General features: G+C 51.1%; 1 protein-coding gene across 8 annotated transcripts in view; it reads right to left on the bottom strand.

The window, feature by feature from the left end:
- The window catches only part of CADM1 (cell adhesion molecule 1), a 135,089-nt gene that overhangs the window by 42,474 nt on the left and 73,064 nt on the right, over positions 1-19,551 (bottom strand). For all 8 annotated transcript variants that reach the window (XM_040085001.1, XM_040085003.1, XM_040085005.1 and 5 more), the window contains exons 2-3: positions 2,134-2,280; positions 1,096-1,248 (exon numbers count right to left, since the gene is read on the bottom strand). In XM_040085001.1, the coding sequence (XP_039940935.1) occupies positions 1,096-1,248; positions 2,134-2,280 (300 nt within the window). The remainder of the gene's footprint in view (positions 1-1,095; positions 1,249-2,133; positions 2,281-19,551) is intronic.

Below are 19,551 nucleotides of genomic sequence, written 5' to 3'. Positions count from 1 at the left end.
CCTCTGCCCTCCCCAGCTGGCAGCATCAGAGGCAGGCCAGCAAAATCAGTCTCTGACACAACTTCTGATCTATCAAAGGCTGGGTGATGGCCACGAGGTTTCTGGTGGGGAACGAGTTCCTGGGAGGACCAGCCCATGCCAACACAGAGCACCACTCCTCCGCCCTGGCTCATTAGCTCCCCTAATTAGGGAGCCAATAATAGAAAAGACAGGCAAGACAAGCCATCCCTGGCGCCACAGTGCCCAGTCTCTCCATGCAAGTATCCCTCCTTCATCTTCTACTAAAAAATCTCCCTCACCCCTGCCTGCTATCTGAGCTGAGGTTTGACCAGAGTACACGACCAAGGTGACAAGAAAGCACCTCCTTTGTGGGTGTGGGGGAAAGGCTGCACAGGCACTGGCCATGCCACAAAGGCTTCTCAAAAACAACTGAAGTACAAGGCAAGAAAACAGGCTTTTCCCTCAGCTCCAAAGCACGATTCATGCTTAGAAAAACCTAACAAAAACCTGCGTTATGTCTCCCACGTGAAAGATATGCGGTGCTGGCTTAGAGGTGAATGAAACAGGTATTCTCATTTCAAACACCTTCTCAGCATTGCCAGCAGTGAAATTAAATCCAGAGAACTGTTTTTGCCTGTGCACGATTAGAGGCAGGAGCTGGAAGAGCTTCCCGTGCCTGTGAGCGCCGGAAAGTGCATGGAAACTTTGAAGGTGTTGATAAAACTGTAATAGCTGGAGTAAAACTGCTTATAAACATCACTTAACAACGCATAAAAACCTAAGACCCAAATCTCATTAAGCAAAGGAAGGAAGATTTAAACTAATCAGCAAGCGGGATCTTACATTAAGTCACCCTCCCTGATTCAGGTTCTCCCATTAACAGAGCCTTAAAAGCTGCTGCTAATCGGCAGGAACCGCTCGAACTGGCAGGAGGAGCTGCTGGCACTGCCAGCACGTCACCCCCGTGGCCACACGTGCCCGGCCATCAGCACTCAGGGCTCAAATCCCTCCTCCAAACCCCTCTGCGGGCGGCTGGAGCTCTCCCGGAGCCGCCCAGGACCGCGGGGCTCCCCGCGAGCGCCGCCCCGCCCGTACCGAGCACCGTGATGGTGGTGTAGATCTCCTGGGGCGGGTCGGTGTAGAGCTGGCAGAAGTACCTCCCCTCATCAGAGACGGACACGTTCGTCAGGGACACTCGCAGCTCGCTGTTGGAAAAGTTCACCAGCTGGAACCTGCTGTCCTTCAGCGCTGCGGGGCAAGCACAGCCCGGGTGACTGCATGGAGAGAGGCAACGTCCCCTTCCCGCCACCCACGGTCCCAAAGGCCCCCACAGACAGCAGCACATCGAGGCGAGCACCCCTGGGCTCCCGGTTTAGCTTCCATCCTGCTTCCTACCTTGAAGCTGGACCTATAAAATCTTTTGCTTCTCAGATAATTTTAAATAATCAACATGAGCAAATCACCGGGCACAGTGCCAAATCTTAGGATGTGGTTTTATTACCAGGTGGCTTAGGGACGTGTAGGTAAAATGTGTATGGTGTCTGCACAGCCCCATCACTGACTGCAGGCATTCGGGACAGCCTGAATGAGGAAGGAATGAGGAAAGAATTTAAACTTTGTTTCTTGTCCTGTTGTTTCCTGGGCAGAGAGCACAGCTGTGTCCCCACAGTGACACTAACACAGACCGTTTAAAGCGTCTCACTGCAGCCACCACAGGACAGACGTATCCACCGGACATGCAAGTGATGAGAGACTTCAGTTTGGGTATAAAGCAGCTGAGATTGTCCTGAAATTTTCAGTTTTTGGCCTGAAGAGATTACCCCTGAGAACACTGCGCTGTCTTGATGTTGCCCTGTTCAATTTGTTTGTGTCAGCTAAATATTCGGCACTCAATTGCAATTCGCCCTGAATTACAACAATCAATTCCCATTGCAAAGTAAGATGCTCTGACTTTTCGAGGGGACTGTGAAGTTTTCCATTAAGGAGAAGATTATGACTGTCTATCTCACCTACCTCCACAGAACCAGCTGAACTGTAAGCGCCCAGCATTGCACAAACAGGAGAGATCTCAGCAAAAGCCGCGCCCCGAGCGCAAGCGAGGCACAGGAGTCACGGGAGGAACCGTAAACTTACGCCTGAAATCTCTGAAATAGATGGTCTGCCTGTTGGGGTTCAGCAGCTGGATCACTGAGTCGTCGCTGTTCTTGACACGGCAGCTGATGGTGGCCACGTCCCCCTCCACCACCGTCACGTCCTCCGTCACCAGGTTCTGACCATCACCTGCAGGACACAGCAAAGGTCAGGGACGGCACCAGCGGGTTTCACTTGGGATGAAAAACTCCACTGCCACCCACGGAGGAACATCAGCCAGGGAGCCATCGACTGGTACAGGAGCAGGGAGAAAGGAGCTCTGTGATGGGAATGGAGGAGGAAGGACTACTGCCCCACAGAAACACCCCAAATCCCCTTCCTCTCCCAACAGACACGTCAAATCACCCTGAAAGAACAACTCCCTGTGAGAAGCACTTATCCTTTGACTGGAGCAGACAGACTTCAGGGGATCAGTCGTTACTCACTCTGTGTAATCAGTAGGTGCTACTTATGTCCAGAGGCAGAGGGAAAAAAAAAAAAAGGATCCCCTGCAATTATGCCGTGGGAGCCTTGTAATCATTTACAGGTCATCACCCCGAAAACTCTCATCCTAATGAATCCAAGCACCGCATCACCCTCACGCTGAGACATTCGCCTGCGACGCCAAGGGACGCAGCGGATGGCAGTGGGGATGCTGCCTTGCATTTCAATTTTTCCATAACTCCTGGGAATCAAAGTGGGAGAAATATTGAGACTTTGATGGGCAATGTTCCACATAAAGCCAGGATACCAGGGCACTTGGCCAAAGGCGAGGTGATCAGAGACTCCTCTGCTGCGCCACAGCTGCCTTAGCCACGAGAAACACAAAAATACAGGATCAGGATAAAGTTTGCACACAGGAAATCTGGGGATTGTATTTAAACCCCAGTTTTTCTCTCACCCTGCATTTTCTTCATTTTTCTTCCTTTCCAACTTGCCTTTATTATTTGACATCCCCTGGAAACAAATGTTTGACAAAAAGGTGCACTGTTTGGAAAGAGAAAGATTGATAAACCATCAGGCTCCTCTCCACGCCTGATGGGCAGTGAGCTGAAGTCTGGGCACATTTTTCTGCCTTCTCAGTATAAATTTTAGATAGATTCTCCAGATTGATGAACTTTGAGGAGCAAGAAGAAGATTTACTATCAAACAGTATCACCTGTATGGGAGCGCAGACCCCCAGCCCCGCTCAAGAGGGGCAAAGAGCCTGTCCCAGACATCAGCCTGGCTCCTGCTCCACATTCTGTGGATCCAGCTGGTCCTGCTCAAAGCCCTCTGATCAGAAGATGAGCATTCAGCCTCCCCACCGTGCTATCAGCACCCTCAAGGTGTTCTTGAACCCTGGGGACACTCACTAATGGCTGGACTTGATAATCTTAGAGGGCTTTTTCAACCTAAATGATTGCCTTCTCAAATCCCAAACCACTGTGCAGACCCCAAAGGCTGTCACAGCAGAGCCCTGCCCTGCCTGTGCCTCGTGCTGCCGTGGAGGAGCCGGAGCAGCCCTGCACAGCCACAGCCATCAATGAAATCAAACATCTCCAAAGTGGTTCAAGCAAAAATATTAAACATTACTAACTGCTTCTGGGGAATAATTTTATCAAACCCATTCAAAACAAGGTTCTTGCACAAGGATCAGCTTGATATGTTCTCATAAATGCAATATTCCCTACAAATCATTAACAAAGCTATTAAGATTCGATTTCCATCTAAGCAATTATTGCCAGCATATTTTTTTACATTTACTTTAAAAGACTCAATCCTATTTTCAATTCATTAAACTGTTCCTTGCGTTTACTGAATTTTACATCAGCTTAGAAGACTATTTGAATTAATAAGAATTACAGTAGAAGTAATTTAGAAATAAATTATTTGAAGTTCAAGCCACTGAAGCTTTCCACGCCGCGACGCCGCTGCACAAAACCTGCCGATGGATGGCTGCAGAGTCCAGCACCTCGGTCTGGGCTGGCACCAGATCCCTCTGAACGAGGCTTTTATCCGGGTTAATGATGGGCAGGGAGCACATAAGGACACGCTGAGCCCTGCACGGCTCGCAGCAGCCACGGCCTCCGGGGCTTTGCCTCTTTGTTCTTTATCAAAGGGGTCTGATCAGCTGCCGTCTGCTCTGCTGACCTGAACCTGCTTCACCCTCCAGAGTCTGGGGCATCCCTTCCTCCCTGCTCCCAGGAAAGCTATTTCCATGAGCAGCAGCAATTACAGGCTCTAAATTAGGTAAAAATGCAACACAAAGCAGGAACTCTTCAGATCCATCCTCATCGTCAACACCTCGGTAAGTTTCTCAGTAAATATTTACTCTCAGTGTGTAAATATTTTGAGGAGCATTAAATTACACAGAGAGCATAACAATATTTTGGAAAAGGACAGGCTGGGGAGGGGAAATGAAATTGATGGACTCAACAGGGAATCTCAGGAGCTAAGAGAAGCAAAGGAAAATTACTGTTGAGAACCAAAGTTAAATCCCTGGCAATGCTTTGGAGGGGCACAGCACAAGCAGATCCAACAGAAAGCCCCCAACAGAATGATATGGGACAGATTTTCCACGTGAAGGGGCTGTGACAGTGCTCACGTATCAGACCAAAGCCTCTGTTGGGACTCCAACACGAGGGACAAATCCTCCTGGACAGACACCAGGACTGGACTTGGAGCCTCGAAAATCTTGACTTGGAGTAGAAGGGATTGCTCTGAGAGAGTGGAACAGGAACAGAAAGGAAGCCACTTTCTGGGGGGGTCTCTGGGGTGAGCTCCTGTCTAACACCCGCACCGATGTTAACGAGCACGGGGAACACCAAAATGGGTGTCTGCAGCGGCAGGAGGAGGGGAAGCACAATGTGTGCTTCCTCCATTACCCAAAGCAATTCTCCAGCCTCATTTACTGAATCTCCCCTTGCAAGGTGAAAAATGACACCTTGTTTTATACTCACTGGAAGGGGGGTGAGGGGAGGAACCAACGCTTGAGGGATGCTTCGGCTGCAACCTACACAATTAATTTTTGCACTTGTCTTCCTGCCTTAGACCACTGCAGTCTCTCCTCTTAGGGCTGCAGACAGACATAGACGAGTAAATTGTGTTTCGAACAAGTTCCCCTCAGCTGGACACAGCCCAGGGACCTTGGCTCATACGCAGCGGTCACATTTAAAATCAATTCTTTCTCCGCTTGTAGGACACCAGGCTAGAGGGAAGCGTCAGGGAGAGAAGAGGGAAGATTAAAAATACGTGCTGGGGAGCATGGTTTTTCAATTTCTATGGAATTTCTAACAACAGGTGCCCCAGAGTGAGCTGCAGCACTGCTGGCTCAGTCTGCAGGATCCTGACACAAATGCTTTCCAGGGAAGAGGGGTTTTCATTACACCTGAACTATGTAAGCCTGTAAACCTAAACAAAATTCCTCTTAATAGATTGAGCTAGAAGAAACAACTCACACAGATACACAAACTGTCCACGCGCTCAAGGGAAAACGCGACACAATGCTCCATCCCCAGAATTAACACAATTTGAATGTCAACATTCATCTCTCAGTTTCAAGTACCTAAAAGGAATGCAGTGGATAGAGCAGAGACAAGTGGGTTTATAAACACTGAGCATCCACCTCCCCAGAAGCTTTGTCTCCTTTGTGTTCCTTCTCTTCCCTGAGCTGAGCAGCTTCTCTGCTCTCTCATCCATTGCTGAGAGCTTCCTCTCTTCCCTTTAACACAAATATCATAACGGGCTTTTCAGCAAAAGAACCAGAACCAGAGACTCTTGGTTGTGGATCGGATAGAGGAGGAAGGAGGGAACCCAAAGGCCATTTAACCACTCTGCAGGTCTGCTTCTAGGGGGAGAGGAGAACTGCCGAGGCAGTGCTGGGAGAAGCCACTGGAGCTCTGCGCATCCAGGCTCCACGTCTCGAGAGAGACTGCTTTAAAAAGCTGCAGTTGTCACACTTGAACTTTGGAAAAGAACAAACAATCCACACTGATTGTGCTGGCATGGAAAGGCAATTGCTGCCGATGGAGTTAATTCCATGGCATCTTTTCATGGGCAACAGCTGGAGACCAGAATGCCCACCAAGCACATGGACACACGTGTGGCTGCTGCAGCAGGGCAGAGCTGCAGAGGGGCAGAGCTGCAGCGGGGCAGAGCTGCAGCGGGGCAGAGCTGCAGCGGGGCAGAGCTGCAGCGGGGCAGAGCTGCAGCGGGGCAGCGCTGCAGGGCAGGGAACAGGCTGGGTCAGAATGCAACGCTCGTGCAGCCCCACCAAAGCCAGCCTGGGCTCCTCCACGCGTGTTCAAAGCACACCAGGACACAGGGGTTCTCACCCACCCACAGAAAGGTTCCTGTGAGAGGCTGGGGTGCAAGGAGGGCAGGAGAAGAGGCAGCTGCTGCTCCTTCCACCCATGCACAGGTCCTAAGGGAAACCCTCTGAGTTCACGGAGCCTGGAGCCGGACGTGGCACCTTCGAGCAATTCTTCTGTCAGTGCGGCCCTCACCCCAAAGGAAAATGTTGTTTTCCACCAAGATTCACAACTAACCTTTTTCAACAGCAACTTTCTCTTCTATTAGGATGTAATTACGAGCTTTGTGACCCTGAGCCAAACCTCTCTGAGATTTTCCTGCATTCAAGTAGTTCTTATTCCCTCTTCAGAATCTTCTCCATGGCCAGTAACAGACTCAGCAACTCTAATTCCCAGGCAAAGAGCTCTTCAAAAAAAAGTGATGGTGGCAAACAAATAGAATTCTAGAAAGATCTCCCTTTTGAGTTAGTTCTGTGCAGGTCCATCAGCAGAAATTCAGCACTGGGGAGTCTCGCCCATGAAAATTCCTGGCTGAGCACCAAGAGGAACAGGAACTTTCCAGCAAGGTGCAGCTGAGCCGAACAAGCAAAGCTTGCTCAGTGATGATGGGAATGGGGTATGGCAGCTCCATGTCTCCCTCTGAGGCAGAGACCACAGCAAATTGATACGGTGACGCTCACCTGGTACTTGGATTTTTGCTTTCAGATTTAACGCACGTTATCCTTTCTTCGTGCTGCAGCCACGTTTAAGAGAACTGCTCGAAGGAAAGGCACTGCCAACAGACAACTTTGCTGTGCCAGGTTTGGGATCCCCTGGTGATGCTCAAAGCCCCAGTTCCCATTGAGGAGGGAGGAAAGGAGTGGTGGGAGGAACTGGCATTCACAGAAACTGTTCCCAAAATGTTGATTTCCTTGAGTCTCCCTGGCGTTGTCTGCAGGGACAGAGCCGCTCCTGCTGCCAGGATCCCAGCCCTTGTCACAGGCTGTGCTCAGCCCCAGCAGGCCCAGGGACCTCCTCTCCCTCCTTCTCAGCACAGATTTTCGCGAGGGAGCACTTTCGGCACCTTTCCGCAGCGCCCGCTCCTCTCCCCGCAGTCACACTTCCCCTCAATTACTCTCCACACTCAGAGAGAATGTGCAAGATGGTGCTAAAAATTACTTATTGTGAGGAGCAAGTTTACGCTATGAAACAGCCACTTCAGAGAAATATACGGCAAATTCAAGCGAGTTGTGCACAGATATTAAATTTGCCGAGAAAAAAAATGCCACTGCCACCTTTATGGCTTTTCTGGCTTAAAGAGTAAGAATAAAAGATGACAATAGCTCTGAAATTACACTGGAGGCTGCGCTGACTTTAAACATAGTGAATACCTATGTGATGCAATGGCATCAGGGAATTCTTTCCACTGGCTGAAACCAAAATGGTACAAGAACAAAAGTCCTGTGTTATGCCCAAGTTAAAATATTTCTTTGGATCTTAAGAACATTTTTTTTTTTTTCCCTGCCACAAAAAAACCTCTGCAGCTGCAGCCAAAGTGTGTTTCAGACTGAGGCAGCTCCTCCGCCCTCCCCTCACACTCCTGTTGCCGCCGATCACCCCGTCTGCACAGATTTATGATGTGTCACCTGTGCTGGGATTAGATGTCACCCTTGTCTTTCTATTACCCAGATATTGATAGATCAAACTCCCTGGCCATACGTCGCCTGTCCCTTCAAAGGTTACCGCTGGCGGACACTGAGGATCAATATCCATCTGCTCTGTCCCTGACCACAGCGGACTGGGAGACCGGGGAATGGCAGCACCAGGCTGCTGCTCTGCACAGCTCAGCCCTTCACTCCACATTTCTAATACGTTTCTAAGAAACAGAAGCAGCTGGTCTCTCGCTTCGGTTCCAGCAGCTGAGGGCCCATTGCCGAGGCAGCAAAAGGTCACGTACTAAAGACTGTTCTTCTGTAAGGTCAGAGGTTCATCCAAGCGTCCCCCAGGGACACCGGTGTGAGCGGCTCCTCGGCCGCACCACGGAGACGCAAAATCTCCTGTGGGGGGATCTGAGATCTGAGGAGGGGACGCTGCTGAGGACTCTGAGGAGGCTCTTGGAGGGGACAAAAGTGAGGAAGACAAAGGGCAGGAAAGGGCAAAGTTGTGAGTGGTCCCTCAGCAGAAGCCAACACCCGCCAAGGACACCACCCAAAATCCACCACTGCCATGCCCCAGCACTGCTTGGAAGCAGCATCAGCACGGGAGAAGGTCTGACAACAGGAGATGGTCCCAGCAGGCTGCTGCCTCCATTCAGTGTGTTTAAATAACGCTCAGTTAGCATCAACACACGTTTATTATTAATGGAGCCCTAATACAGAATTCCTTATCTGCATTTATCTTCCAGCTACATCGCTACCAAGGACACCCACAGCTCGGATCCAAGGAAGGAGACCTTGATTAAACCCGAGTTTCAAACACAGGTGGAATTTCCTTTCCCTGCCTTGACTTGCTCCATGGGGAGCTATACCCTGATGAGGAGCAGGTCGCTGCAGGTAAGAGGAGGAAGCACAGATCAAATACTCAGTTTTCACAATCAAAGAGCACGTTCTGTGCATTTCCCCGACCAGAACAACACCTCCCGCCTCACACTCCTTTCTGTCTCCGCCACGGGGGTAAAGCTGCAGCAGCCCCTGCCAAAACCTGAAGCACAGGAGGAGAGAATTTACATGTTTGCAGGTTTGTCAGCACCATTGTCACCTCTGTTTTTGCCCTGCGGTGGCCGGCAGCCGCCACCTGCCTCGCGCGGCACTGCTCACACCCCGAGCTGGCACGTGGATCCGTGCAGGGAGCTCCCCATCTGCTCTCTGTCCGCCTTCCCCTCAGCACAGACCCCTGCTCCCAGTCGGGGACGGCGGATGGACGGGGAGACAACGGGGGGAACACCCACGGCACCGTCCGGCAGCAGGGAGCAGCCCCCTTCCGTGGACCCCACCAGCGCAGCCCCTCAGCCCCGGACTCCCTCTGTGCCCCCCAGGCCCCTGGGATGACGCCAGCCCCATTAAGGTCTGCTCTGACAGTACACACTCGGCTCCTGCCCCAGGTGCGCCCCGGAACACCGATTCCCATTAGTCAGAGCGACAGGGTTCCCAGGAACAAGGAATCCTGTTTCAAGTCAGATGATGGGTTTCATTTTACTCTAATGAGCAGATACGTCTTATATCCATACCTGTAACCCATTTCTTGCAGGCTTTCTCACATCCTTTTTATTTTTTACTGTCAGTAGCATCTGTCACAACGTGCGGCTTAATAATCTCTTTTAAACCCAAGAAATCTGTATTTCCATAAAGCACCCACAATGAATTCTGATCAACATCAGCCTGGTCTCTTCCCTATAAAAAGGACCTCCTTTCAACTGCCTGCATATTTAAGTATGAAATCTTTAGCTTACCACTAAAATAAGCAAGAGATAAATGACAAAATTAATAACAAATGTGCAAACCTTTAGCAAATGTCTTCAAAGCAAAGGACCGACAAAGAATACACGGGAATACTGTGGGGTTTTTTGGGGGGTATCCTGGCCTGTTCCCACCCTTTGGCTCAGCATGGAGCCAGCCCTAAATCCCAGCACGGTCCTTGCCATGACATACACAGGAGCAGCTTTGTGAGCCTTCGACAAAACACCTGCCCAGCTGCTGTCCCAAAACTCTGGTGTAAAAGCAGAAGATGAAACATTTACCAGCTGGAATGCCCAAGAGCTTGCACATGGGAGTGACTCGTTTGCTACCAGCCCATCAAACCCTGGAGGATGAGCCCTCCTCCACAGATTAGAGGCTGAGTTTCTTTCACCCTTTGAAGCTAATCCCCAGTTTGTCACCAGGGGAGGAAAGCTGATCTCGCTTTCCCTGAATTCCCAGCCTTTGGAGTGGCTCTGCTCACAGGTGTTACCTGTCCACTGTTCATCTTCCCGGGCGGGAGCACGGATGAGAATGTCACAGTCCTGGATTTTGGAGCCCTGTTGTGCCCACAGTCACTTCCCTGCCCACCCACCACTTCCATGCCATGAAGAAGGGCACTGTCTTCAGGGGTCTTTTCTTTCACTTTCCTTTTTTTCAAGCATGTTCCCACCTTTCCAGTTTTTTACAGATGGCAGGTAAGATCATTTCTCAAAGAACAACAGACCCCCACCAGCGACAGACTCCCCCCAAAACAGGTGAAAGAATCCCGGCAGCAACATTATGATCAAAGTGAGGACTCCTTCCAATTTCTACTTCCCAGGAAGGATAAAAAAGGTATAAGAGAAGCCTTTAGTCTAGATCCCAGATCAGACATAATGATGAATGCTCACCTAAAGGGCAACATATTTGTAAGTTTTAAGTCTCTTGCAACACCAAGTGTCCTGATTCATCCCCACGATAAAGGCAGCTCTGAGAGCTATTTTACCATATTTATTATTTTACAGAGGAGGAAGAAAAAACGTGGAATCAGCCCTCAATCTGCCACCCGTCGGATTTATAAATGTTAGTTTAGGACCAGTGCTAATATCTTCAAACATTAATCTCCTCATTGCAGATCCTGCACGTCCCCCTTCAGCCTCCGCCCGGTGGCTTCTCCAGGCTTGGGGAAATAAAATGCATTTCAGTATTTTTTTCCCCTTCATCTATGGGATTTGTTTTGACTAAACCCATGAAAAGAAAAGAAAGGGCAGATGCTCCTGAACACATTCCTGCCTGCTGTCAGTGCTTTGCCAGCTGAGTGGAAGGCACAAAGCTCTGCTCCTGTGTTTATTTTTAAAGATGCAGCTTGCCTGATCCACACTCATTCCTCACGCCTTGTTTTCAATAGAGGCTCTGTTCTCTTTGCTGGCTGCCAGGACAAAGGCAGAGCTGGGAGGAAGGGAAGAGAAACCGTGTCGTGCACACAAAAATAAACCCTTGGGTTTATAAACTGCATTAGCCCAGTCCCTCTCGCTGCCTCTGCAGGTGCAGCAATAGGACTGTAAAGCACACGACCAAAAAAATACAGTAATGATGAGAGAGAAAGCAAGGCTGGGTAGGGTCCTCGTCCCACCTTCCCCAAATCTACACCCAAACGCACTCAGATGCCCGCCCCACCCCACAGCAGACACACCGAGCACAGCACTCCTCTCTCAGCAAGCTCTTTGTAAATTTTATCACTTATTTCTTAAAGTTGCAATTGCCTTTTAAAATTAGATTGTATTTAGTTCTTAATTAAATCGTCATCGTTCTACAAAACCCCACAGGCTTTGAGGTTTAGATTGTCATTTTAAACAAAAGTAAAATGGTAAATGCCTTTTCCATCCAACACCATTAGGTATAATTAAGCGATGGGTAAAGCATACATCGTGCTATAAATGTCATTTAGTTTTACAGTGAAACTCATCAACATTTATCAAAACACTGCCTCGAGAAAGAACGAGACAGCTCCAGAGAGTGACTTCCATTTGCTGCTGCCTTTGAAGCGTCTGCTCCGAGGGAGAGCTGCAGCAAGAAAAGCCTTCCCGTTACATATTTTTATCTTTTGGGCTGAAATGTTCATTTTCTGCCACGTTCCCATATGTGGCAGGATGGGTGGCGTGTAGCCATCGCGCACCGACGCTTGGGAGGGGCGTCCTGGAGAGCCCCAAAGGCGGGGTGGGATCAGCAATCCCCGGTGGAACGGAGCCCAGGGTAACGCCAGAGGGGATTTATGGTGGGGCAGGACGGTGCCACCGCTCCTCCCCGGGGACAGTGCCCCTGTCACAGCACCGCGGGGCACCGGGCTGCCCAGCACGCTCACGCCCGTCCCCACAGCCCCGTGCAGGTAGGAAGGCTGAGATAAATGGCATTTCATTCCTGCTTTCAGGTGAGGCGCCTCGGAGCCGCCACCAAAGGGACGTGAACTGTAAAGAAAGACAAACACCACCAGGCACCGCCGTGCCGCTTCTATTTTAAAATCTCAACATTTCCTGTCTTCTCCCGAGAAGCATTGAAACAGTCAAACTGAGCCCATTTAGAAGCAATTTTCAATTTACTGCTCCTCCTCGATCTCCACACGGCAAACATCAGCAGGCGCCGGCTCCATCCATAGGGATCTGGGCACCCTGTTCCCTGTGCCGAGCCTGACGCTGCAGCTTCAGGCACCAGTCAGAAAAACAGATTTGAAATTGATGTTTCATCATTACCCATCATTAAAAAATTATGCTGTTGTACAATCTCAGAAGCAGCAAGGAGCGAGCGCTGAATGCCTCTGCAAAGTGTTATTAATCCTCCCTCCCTGCCGCGGTGCAGAGGGGTGTTTTTGGGGGGCGAGGTCCTCTCCTCCTCCCTCTCCTGCTCCTCCTCTCCCCGCCACCCCGAGCCCCTGGCAGTGCCGCAGCCGCTGCGCGCTCCGACATCTCCCGCACTGTGTTGGCAAGGCAACAGGAGCGCAGGGCTCCAGGGAGCGGGGAAGGGCTGCGGGCACCAGCAGTGCCCCAGACACCCAGCAGTGCTCCAGACACCCAGCAGTGCCCCAGCAGCACCCCAGACACCCAGCAGTGCCCCAGCAGTGCCCCAGACACCCAGCAGTGCTCCAGACACCCACCAGTGCCCCAGGAGTGCCCCAGACACCCAGCAGTGCCCCAGCAGCGCCCCAGGGATGGCCAGACCCTCCTGGAAGGCTCTGAGGCTGCTCCCTTCACGGGGCACTGGGATGACAGCCAGGGACCATCAGGAGCAGCCATGGGGACCACTGGGAGCAGCCAGGGACCACTGGGAGCAGCCATGGGGACCACTGGGGACAGCCATGGGGACCACTGGGGACAGCCATGGGGACCACTGGGGACAGCCATGGGGACCACTGGGAACAGCTGGGCACCATCAGGAGCAGCCATGGGGATTGTCTGCAGCTCCCTCTGGACACTGCACACGATTTACCGTCCGGGCTCGGCCACAGCTCGGGCAATTCCCACCCCAGCCCTTTGGTTTACGAGCCAGCCCTCACTGCCTGTCTGCAGCAATGGGACAGGAGCTGGGAACAGCAATGGCTACAGAGGAAAGGTGACACCAGACATGAGAGAGCCACGCAGTGCTTGCCATCTTATCTTATGGGAACCCCCCCACAGATCAGTGAAAATACACAAGAAACTCATTCTTCCCCGATTTTTTTTTGCCATTCTTGCTGTCAAGCAAGTATTTTCCACCTCTTATGCTCTCTCACACCTGTGGGAAGCCCCTGCTGGCAGCTGGCACCGGGATGTCCTTATGATCAGGGCAGCCAGGGGGACAGCAGGAGGACACGCTTTGTGCTGCTCCTCCGCCACGTTTCCAAGCTTGTATGGAAATGAATTTTGGTCAGCACACACCTGCACTCCCCCTCAACAACAGTCCTGTCCACAGGCAGTGTCAGAATTACCAGCAGGAAAACAAACTCCTGATCTCCAGCCCACTGCAGTGCCCTGAAGGAGAGGGGAGTGTGGATTTACAGGTGGAATGAGCAGTACAGCCAGGGATTTTGGAAATGGACACTACATCCAGCACCAATCCTCCAGGTCACCTTGTTTGAAAACTGCAAATACAGAGAGGCCACTCCACCAAAAAATCGGTCTTCTTAACTGCTTGAAACTAAATTTAAAATGCATGTATGCAGTGTTCTTCTCTGCTCGCTATTCTGAGCTTCTCCTTTGGCCTTATGATAAAAGAATGCAGGAAATTATAGCCAACCTTCCCCCAGCCCGGAAAAGGGAATTAATTACTGCAAGCACAAAGTCAGCGCTCTTCCAATAAACCAATGCAATCCATCCAGGCACTGAAAAGCAAGGAAAACATCCTGGGGGCTCGATACCTTGCTAGCCATTCACAGCATGCGCCGCCGTGGATATTGCAGAACAGCTGTGCCCGGGACTATCACAAAGCCAACATTATCTCTGCCATTATTAGAATTAAATAAAGCCTCTCCTTCTCGATGTGCCCAGGGTTACAAACCACCTCAAACCCCTGCAGGCTCTCGCTGCGCCTGGCCCCACGGCGGCTTTACAGCTTTGAGCCAGGATTAGATGGGCTGCAGTGACAAAGTTCCCGAATGTGCCAAGCTGCCACTGCCCCTCAGTGCCACCCAGCAGCTCTCTGGAACATTCTGAGGAGCCCAGTGTGGGCACACGGGAGGGATGTGGGGCTGAGGGGTCACTGCTCACATCCCAACCCTTCTTGTCCCTCCTGTCACCGCTGCTCTTTGCTGTCCCCTTGGGCACAAACCTGGGCAGCGCCCCCAGAAAAATCTGGTACTCCACTTTTTTCCTGCAATTTTGGACAAACCTGCTCTCTCACGGCCAGGAGGGAGCGGCTGGGCAGCACAGGGCTGGCGATCCCCAGGCCAAGGTGCTCAGTCCCCCGTGTGAGGCTGGCACTGAGCCCTGCCGCAGGTGGGAGCGTGAACCTCCCTTCTTCCCACTGCACATACAGCGAGCGTATTTCAAATAAAAACACACTCCAACCATCAAAGCCAGGCAGGCTCCAACCCTCCTGCTGCCATGTCACAGGAGACACGAGACCTTTTACAGATGTTGCCAACAGCAGCTGAAAATCTACCAGATATTTGCTTAGCATTTCTTGAAAGAACAGTTTCAATTAGACACATTCTTCGCAGTTCTCTTCTCAAACCCCAACAGTTTGAAGAGATCTGCTTGTTTTTGCCAAGTTTTCAAGAACTGTAAGCCTGGCCCCCCTCACACTCAGCACATCAAGGGTAGGATATTTAAAACACAGCTCATTTTCAATGGAAATGCTCCACAATAAATAACTCAGCAGTGTTGTTGTGAAAATTTCAGATTTCAGCAGTTGACTTTTAATCAGGAGCTGCATTTGCACCTGAGAGCAAGAGAAATCCTCCCCTTAATCGTTTGCATTTAAAACCACTTTATAAAACCTGCTCTAACTCAGAGCACAGTCCATCCAGAACACTCTTCCCTAAGCCCCAGCAACCGCGACCTTCCAGTAAACACTGCTCACACCAAACTGGATGACACACCACATTCTGGAGCTACAAATGAAGGACAATTCATCACGGGTATTTTTCTAGCAAGGCACTGAAATGACAGTCTGGCTCAGGCTTTTAAAAGTGGTTTATAAACGTTAAAAGGGTTTTTGCTGAGGAGCCACTTGGGCAGACCCTGTAGCGAAGGGATTTTATTTTTTTCGCTAAACCTGCCAGGGCTGTGCGTTACTGAGAGGTTTGCAGGCAGGCAGCTACTCTGGAGCACGGGTGTCATCAATCACTGGAGTCAGGCACTCTCTGGGTTCTGCCTCTGGAGTTGCACCAACCCCTCGCCCAGGCCTGAGCCCAGCGCCCTCCCTGCGAGCAGCGCTCCTCACTCAGCTCACCTCCTTGGAATCGCTACCCTCGGATAACCACCCTGTGAACGGAATGTATTAAGCTCAGCTGATGACATAAAACACTCAAGTTTTGTGGAAAAATGCTTTGACACAGACACCATATGCTCAACACCCACAATGAGGCAGGTGACTTCAACCAGCGAAATTTCCTCTTCCTACTGCCTGTACTTAATTTGGGAGCAGCTCATCCTGCTCTCACATCCTGAGCACGGGGATCGAGGCAGTGTGCTTGGGAATGGATCGTGGAGCACAACAGGCTCTTCTCCAGCTGGGGCTGAATCCTCACTGTGGATTCCCCGCGGCAGCCGCGCAGGGTGATGAACAGCTCTGGAGTTTGGGCTGCTTATGGGAACAACACAAGCCATCTTGAATCTGAAGGTTTTATGGGTATGCTGTTTCATGTAATTTCCCAAAAAAATGAATTACATTCTGCTTGTTAGCCAACGCCGCCGCACAAAGCGGAGGGCTCTGCAAGCGGATTACACGCGGCAGCGCGGGGACAGCGGAAAACGACTCCAGTCAAATTCTATTTTAATGCGCCCAAAGAAACAATAGCGCAATCAAACAGGGGGAGGGAATCAGAAAAGAGGGAAATTCATCTGCCATACTCTTCCTTTCCATCCGAAATGCAATACAAGGAATTAAACTTGTCACTCTCAACTGCAAACTGCACGACAGAGTGGAACCACGTGCGGTTGCCTCTGGCATCAGTGAACCCAGGAATCCATCCCTGAACTGCCAACCAGAATGTTTGGGAGCGCTGGCTTGCAGGATGGGGAGCACTGGTTCCCTGAACCTTGCACCAACTGTTTTCCCCAGGGAAATTGCAAGTTTGCAATCATTTACCCCGAACTGGCAGAGCCTTGTGGAGACACAAGGACACACAACCTTATCAGGGGCACCGAACTGGTGCCGTGCCTCAGACTGAGCCACAATCCACACTGCACCTGCTGTCTTACTCAAAATCCCAGGGACAAGTGTTTTGCTCAGGCTAAGAAGAGTTTTTGTTTGTCTTTTAAACAAACACCAACGAAATGTTCTCTGATAGTTACCCACACAGGCACGAGCAGCCCGAATCTGAGCAGCCTTGGCAATAACTCAGTGCAGAAGCCAAAGCAGTTCTTACTCAAACTTCACTTCTCATTTGGAACCTACCAAGCTCTAGAGGAAACATTCAGAATAAGGAAGCTTTGAAACACTCCAATACAAACACCAGGTTTGTAAATAAACAGGAGCTCGGCCATGAGGACGCCCACCTGCCTACGTGACACGGTGCCTGTCACCAGCACCAGCCCACACCCACTGCCCCACGGCTGCTTCCCAAAGACCCGCTGGGGCCGGCACCTTTGGGAGCAACAAGCTCAGCCACAGCAGCTCCTCCATCCCCTGCCACCCCACAGCCACCGAGGATGGTGCTGCTGGCAGAAGAAGCAAAACCTTCTGAAGCAGCAGGCATGCGCTTCACCACGCTGAGCCTCGCTCAGCTGAGAGCACCACTCGCGGCACTGTTCTGGTCCAAAAAAGGCTCAGTTGCGCCTTGTCCCCAGCGCCAGAAATCATTAACGGTGAAACCCCAAAGAGCGGCAGCTTCTCATCCCTCTTCCCTCGCTGCCACCCCGCTCCCCTGACCGGAGCCCGGTCACACTGCCAGAGCCGGAGGGAGCAGGGAATGTTCCCAATGGTGATCCCAATTAACAAGCCCACAGCTATTCACGTTCAAAGGCTTCGCAGCTTCCATTGAACGTTTCCCTTTTGTCTTCCTGTCCCTTCCCAAAGCGAGGGCTCATTACTGCTGCAGCCCCGGCTGTAATTGCTTGGGAATGCGGCTCTCGGCACAATACCCCAGAGAAGCTGCTTTATGAGGCTCCTCATGCTACTGAAGAATGCCATGAAAACCCCAATCCCAGATGTCTGGCTCCGAACCAGGGAACTTGGCCGGCCTGACGAGATTTCCATCGTGCTGCTGCAGCATCGCGCTTATGTAAGGGCAGCACTCACAAAGGGACAGTGTGGAACCGAGACTGCCCTGGGCTGGCTCCCCTCACCAGGAACGAGCTTTGAGCCCTGGCAGCACCTTTTACCTTTCGTGCTCTACACAGGACCTAGAAAGGAATTCAGCACCTGCACTTACGTTTTGCCCAAGTGGAACCAGCAAGGCACCAGGGAATGAGCACCCAGAGCATCTTAAAACAGGGCAGGGTCAAGAAACACCCTGCTGCCTGCCAGGGGAGTGGCCAGATGTGCCAAACTTGGGGCAATTTGGGCAGTGTGGAGGGTCAGAATCATGGGGCCGCCTGTCAGCTGCTCCTCACAGGAGACCAACACATTGCAGCAAGGAAAAACACCTTAGAGCTCTTCAGCATCACAGAGGCAAAGTGACAACAATCTTCTTGGAACAGAGAAGCAGGTCAGAAACAGCCTCACAACTGCGGCAAGAGAATTACTTGTGCACGAACACCCCCCCAGTAATGGGCAACCAAATGACACAGTGGAATTATCCACGTTAACAGCTCTCACGTGGCTAAGAGCATTTAGAGCAGGGTTTGGACCAAAGCCACGTGTTCCAGTTTCTGCCTGAACGGGGAGGAATGACCAAAGGCAATGGGAGGCAGAATCACCAGAAAAGCACTGATTTCTCTGCAGCAAATTGTCACCTGGTGAGAATCCTGCTCCTGCCAGGACAGCCCCAGATCCACTGTGTCATTCACCAGGCAGAACATGGGAGAGTGCTGCCACGGGAGCTGCACTACCCAGGGTGTCTGCAGGCACAGCACTTTGGTGCCAGCAGCACTCTAGGAACAGAAAATAAACACAGTGAAGCCTCTCAGAGAGACTGCCAAGCTCAGAAAGCCAGACCTCTGTGCAGCACCAGGAGCTTCCTCTGCATCCCCAGGATGCTTTGGCACACCTGGACACACAACTGCTGTCCACCACTAAGAAAAGGATTTTTCTGAGTTCAGCCCATCTTCTGCTGCAATTAGTTTTGTCACCAAACACAACCCATGTAAGATGTGCCAAAGTGTCACAGGTATCGTGTGCTACCTGCAATGTGCACAGGGCTCTCCAAACCATCACTTCCCAGCCCCAAAATGCACCTCCTCAGCAGCAGACGAAGGAAAGCAGCTCTCCTGGCTCAGGGTGTAAAGCCAACTTTCCCAAACCACCCCCACTGTCCCACCAGGCAGGAGCACCACAACCCTGCCGAGGACAGGGGAAAAGGAGAAAGCAGAATTGGGAAAAGGATGTAGGGAAAGTCCTTAGCCAGGGGCTGCAGACCACAGGAAATGCAGGTCGTTACTCACTGAAGACAACACTGAACTTTTCTTGTTTGTCAGCTCGGGTCCTGCCGCCACATCCCTCCTTCCCCCGGGGGGTTACAGAGAGGAAGGTTTTCTGCGAGTGACACCCATGGCGTTTGACAGATTGTCCTTCTGTGAGAGGGAAATGGAGGATCGGGTTGCTAAAAGCATCAGTCTGCTTATCAATCTACGAGCAGCATCTTTAAAGGTCACAAGTGGGGAAAAAAATAAAAAAATCAGCTACTCATTCTAATTCCTCACAAACAGGAGCTCGTTTTTCACAAATCCACCCTGCCGTGCTCGGTAACGTGACCTTTCACTTACAAAGAAAACAGCCAATTTCTGACTCTCGTGCGTTACCCTCTCTTCTTTTCCATAAATTAAACACAGCCTTTGTACCTCCTAACGGGCTTTTCCAGCACTCCCCTAAAGCTGCCACAGCTGTTCTGGTTTCGGTCCTGCTGAGGGTCTGGAGCCCACTCA

This window comes from Hirundo rustica, chromosome 23, assembly GCF_015227805.2.
Source record: "Hirundo rustica isolate bHirRus1 chromosome 23, bHirRus1.pri.v3, whole genome shotgun sequence".
In the NCBI taxonomy this organism is placed as follows: domain Eukaryota; kingdom Metazoa; phylum Chordata; class Aves; order Passeriformes; family Hirundinidae; genus Hirundo; species Hirundo rustica.
This window is presented reverse-complemented; position numbering and strand designations above follow the sequence as displayed.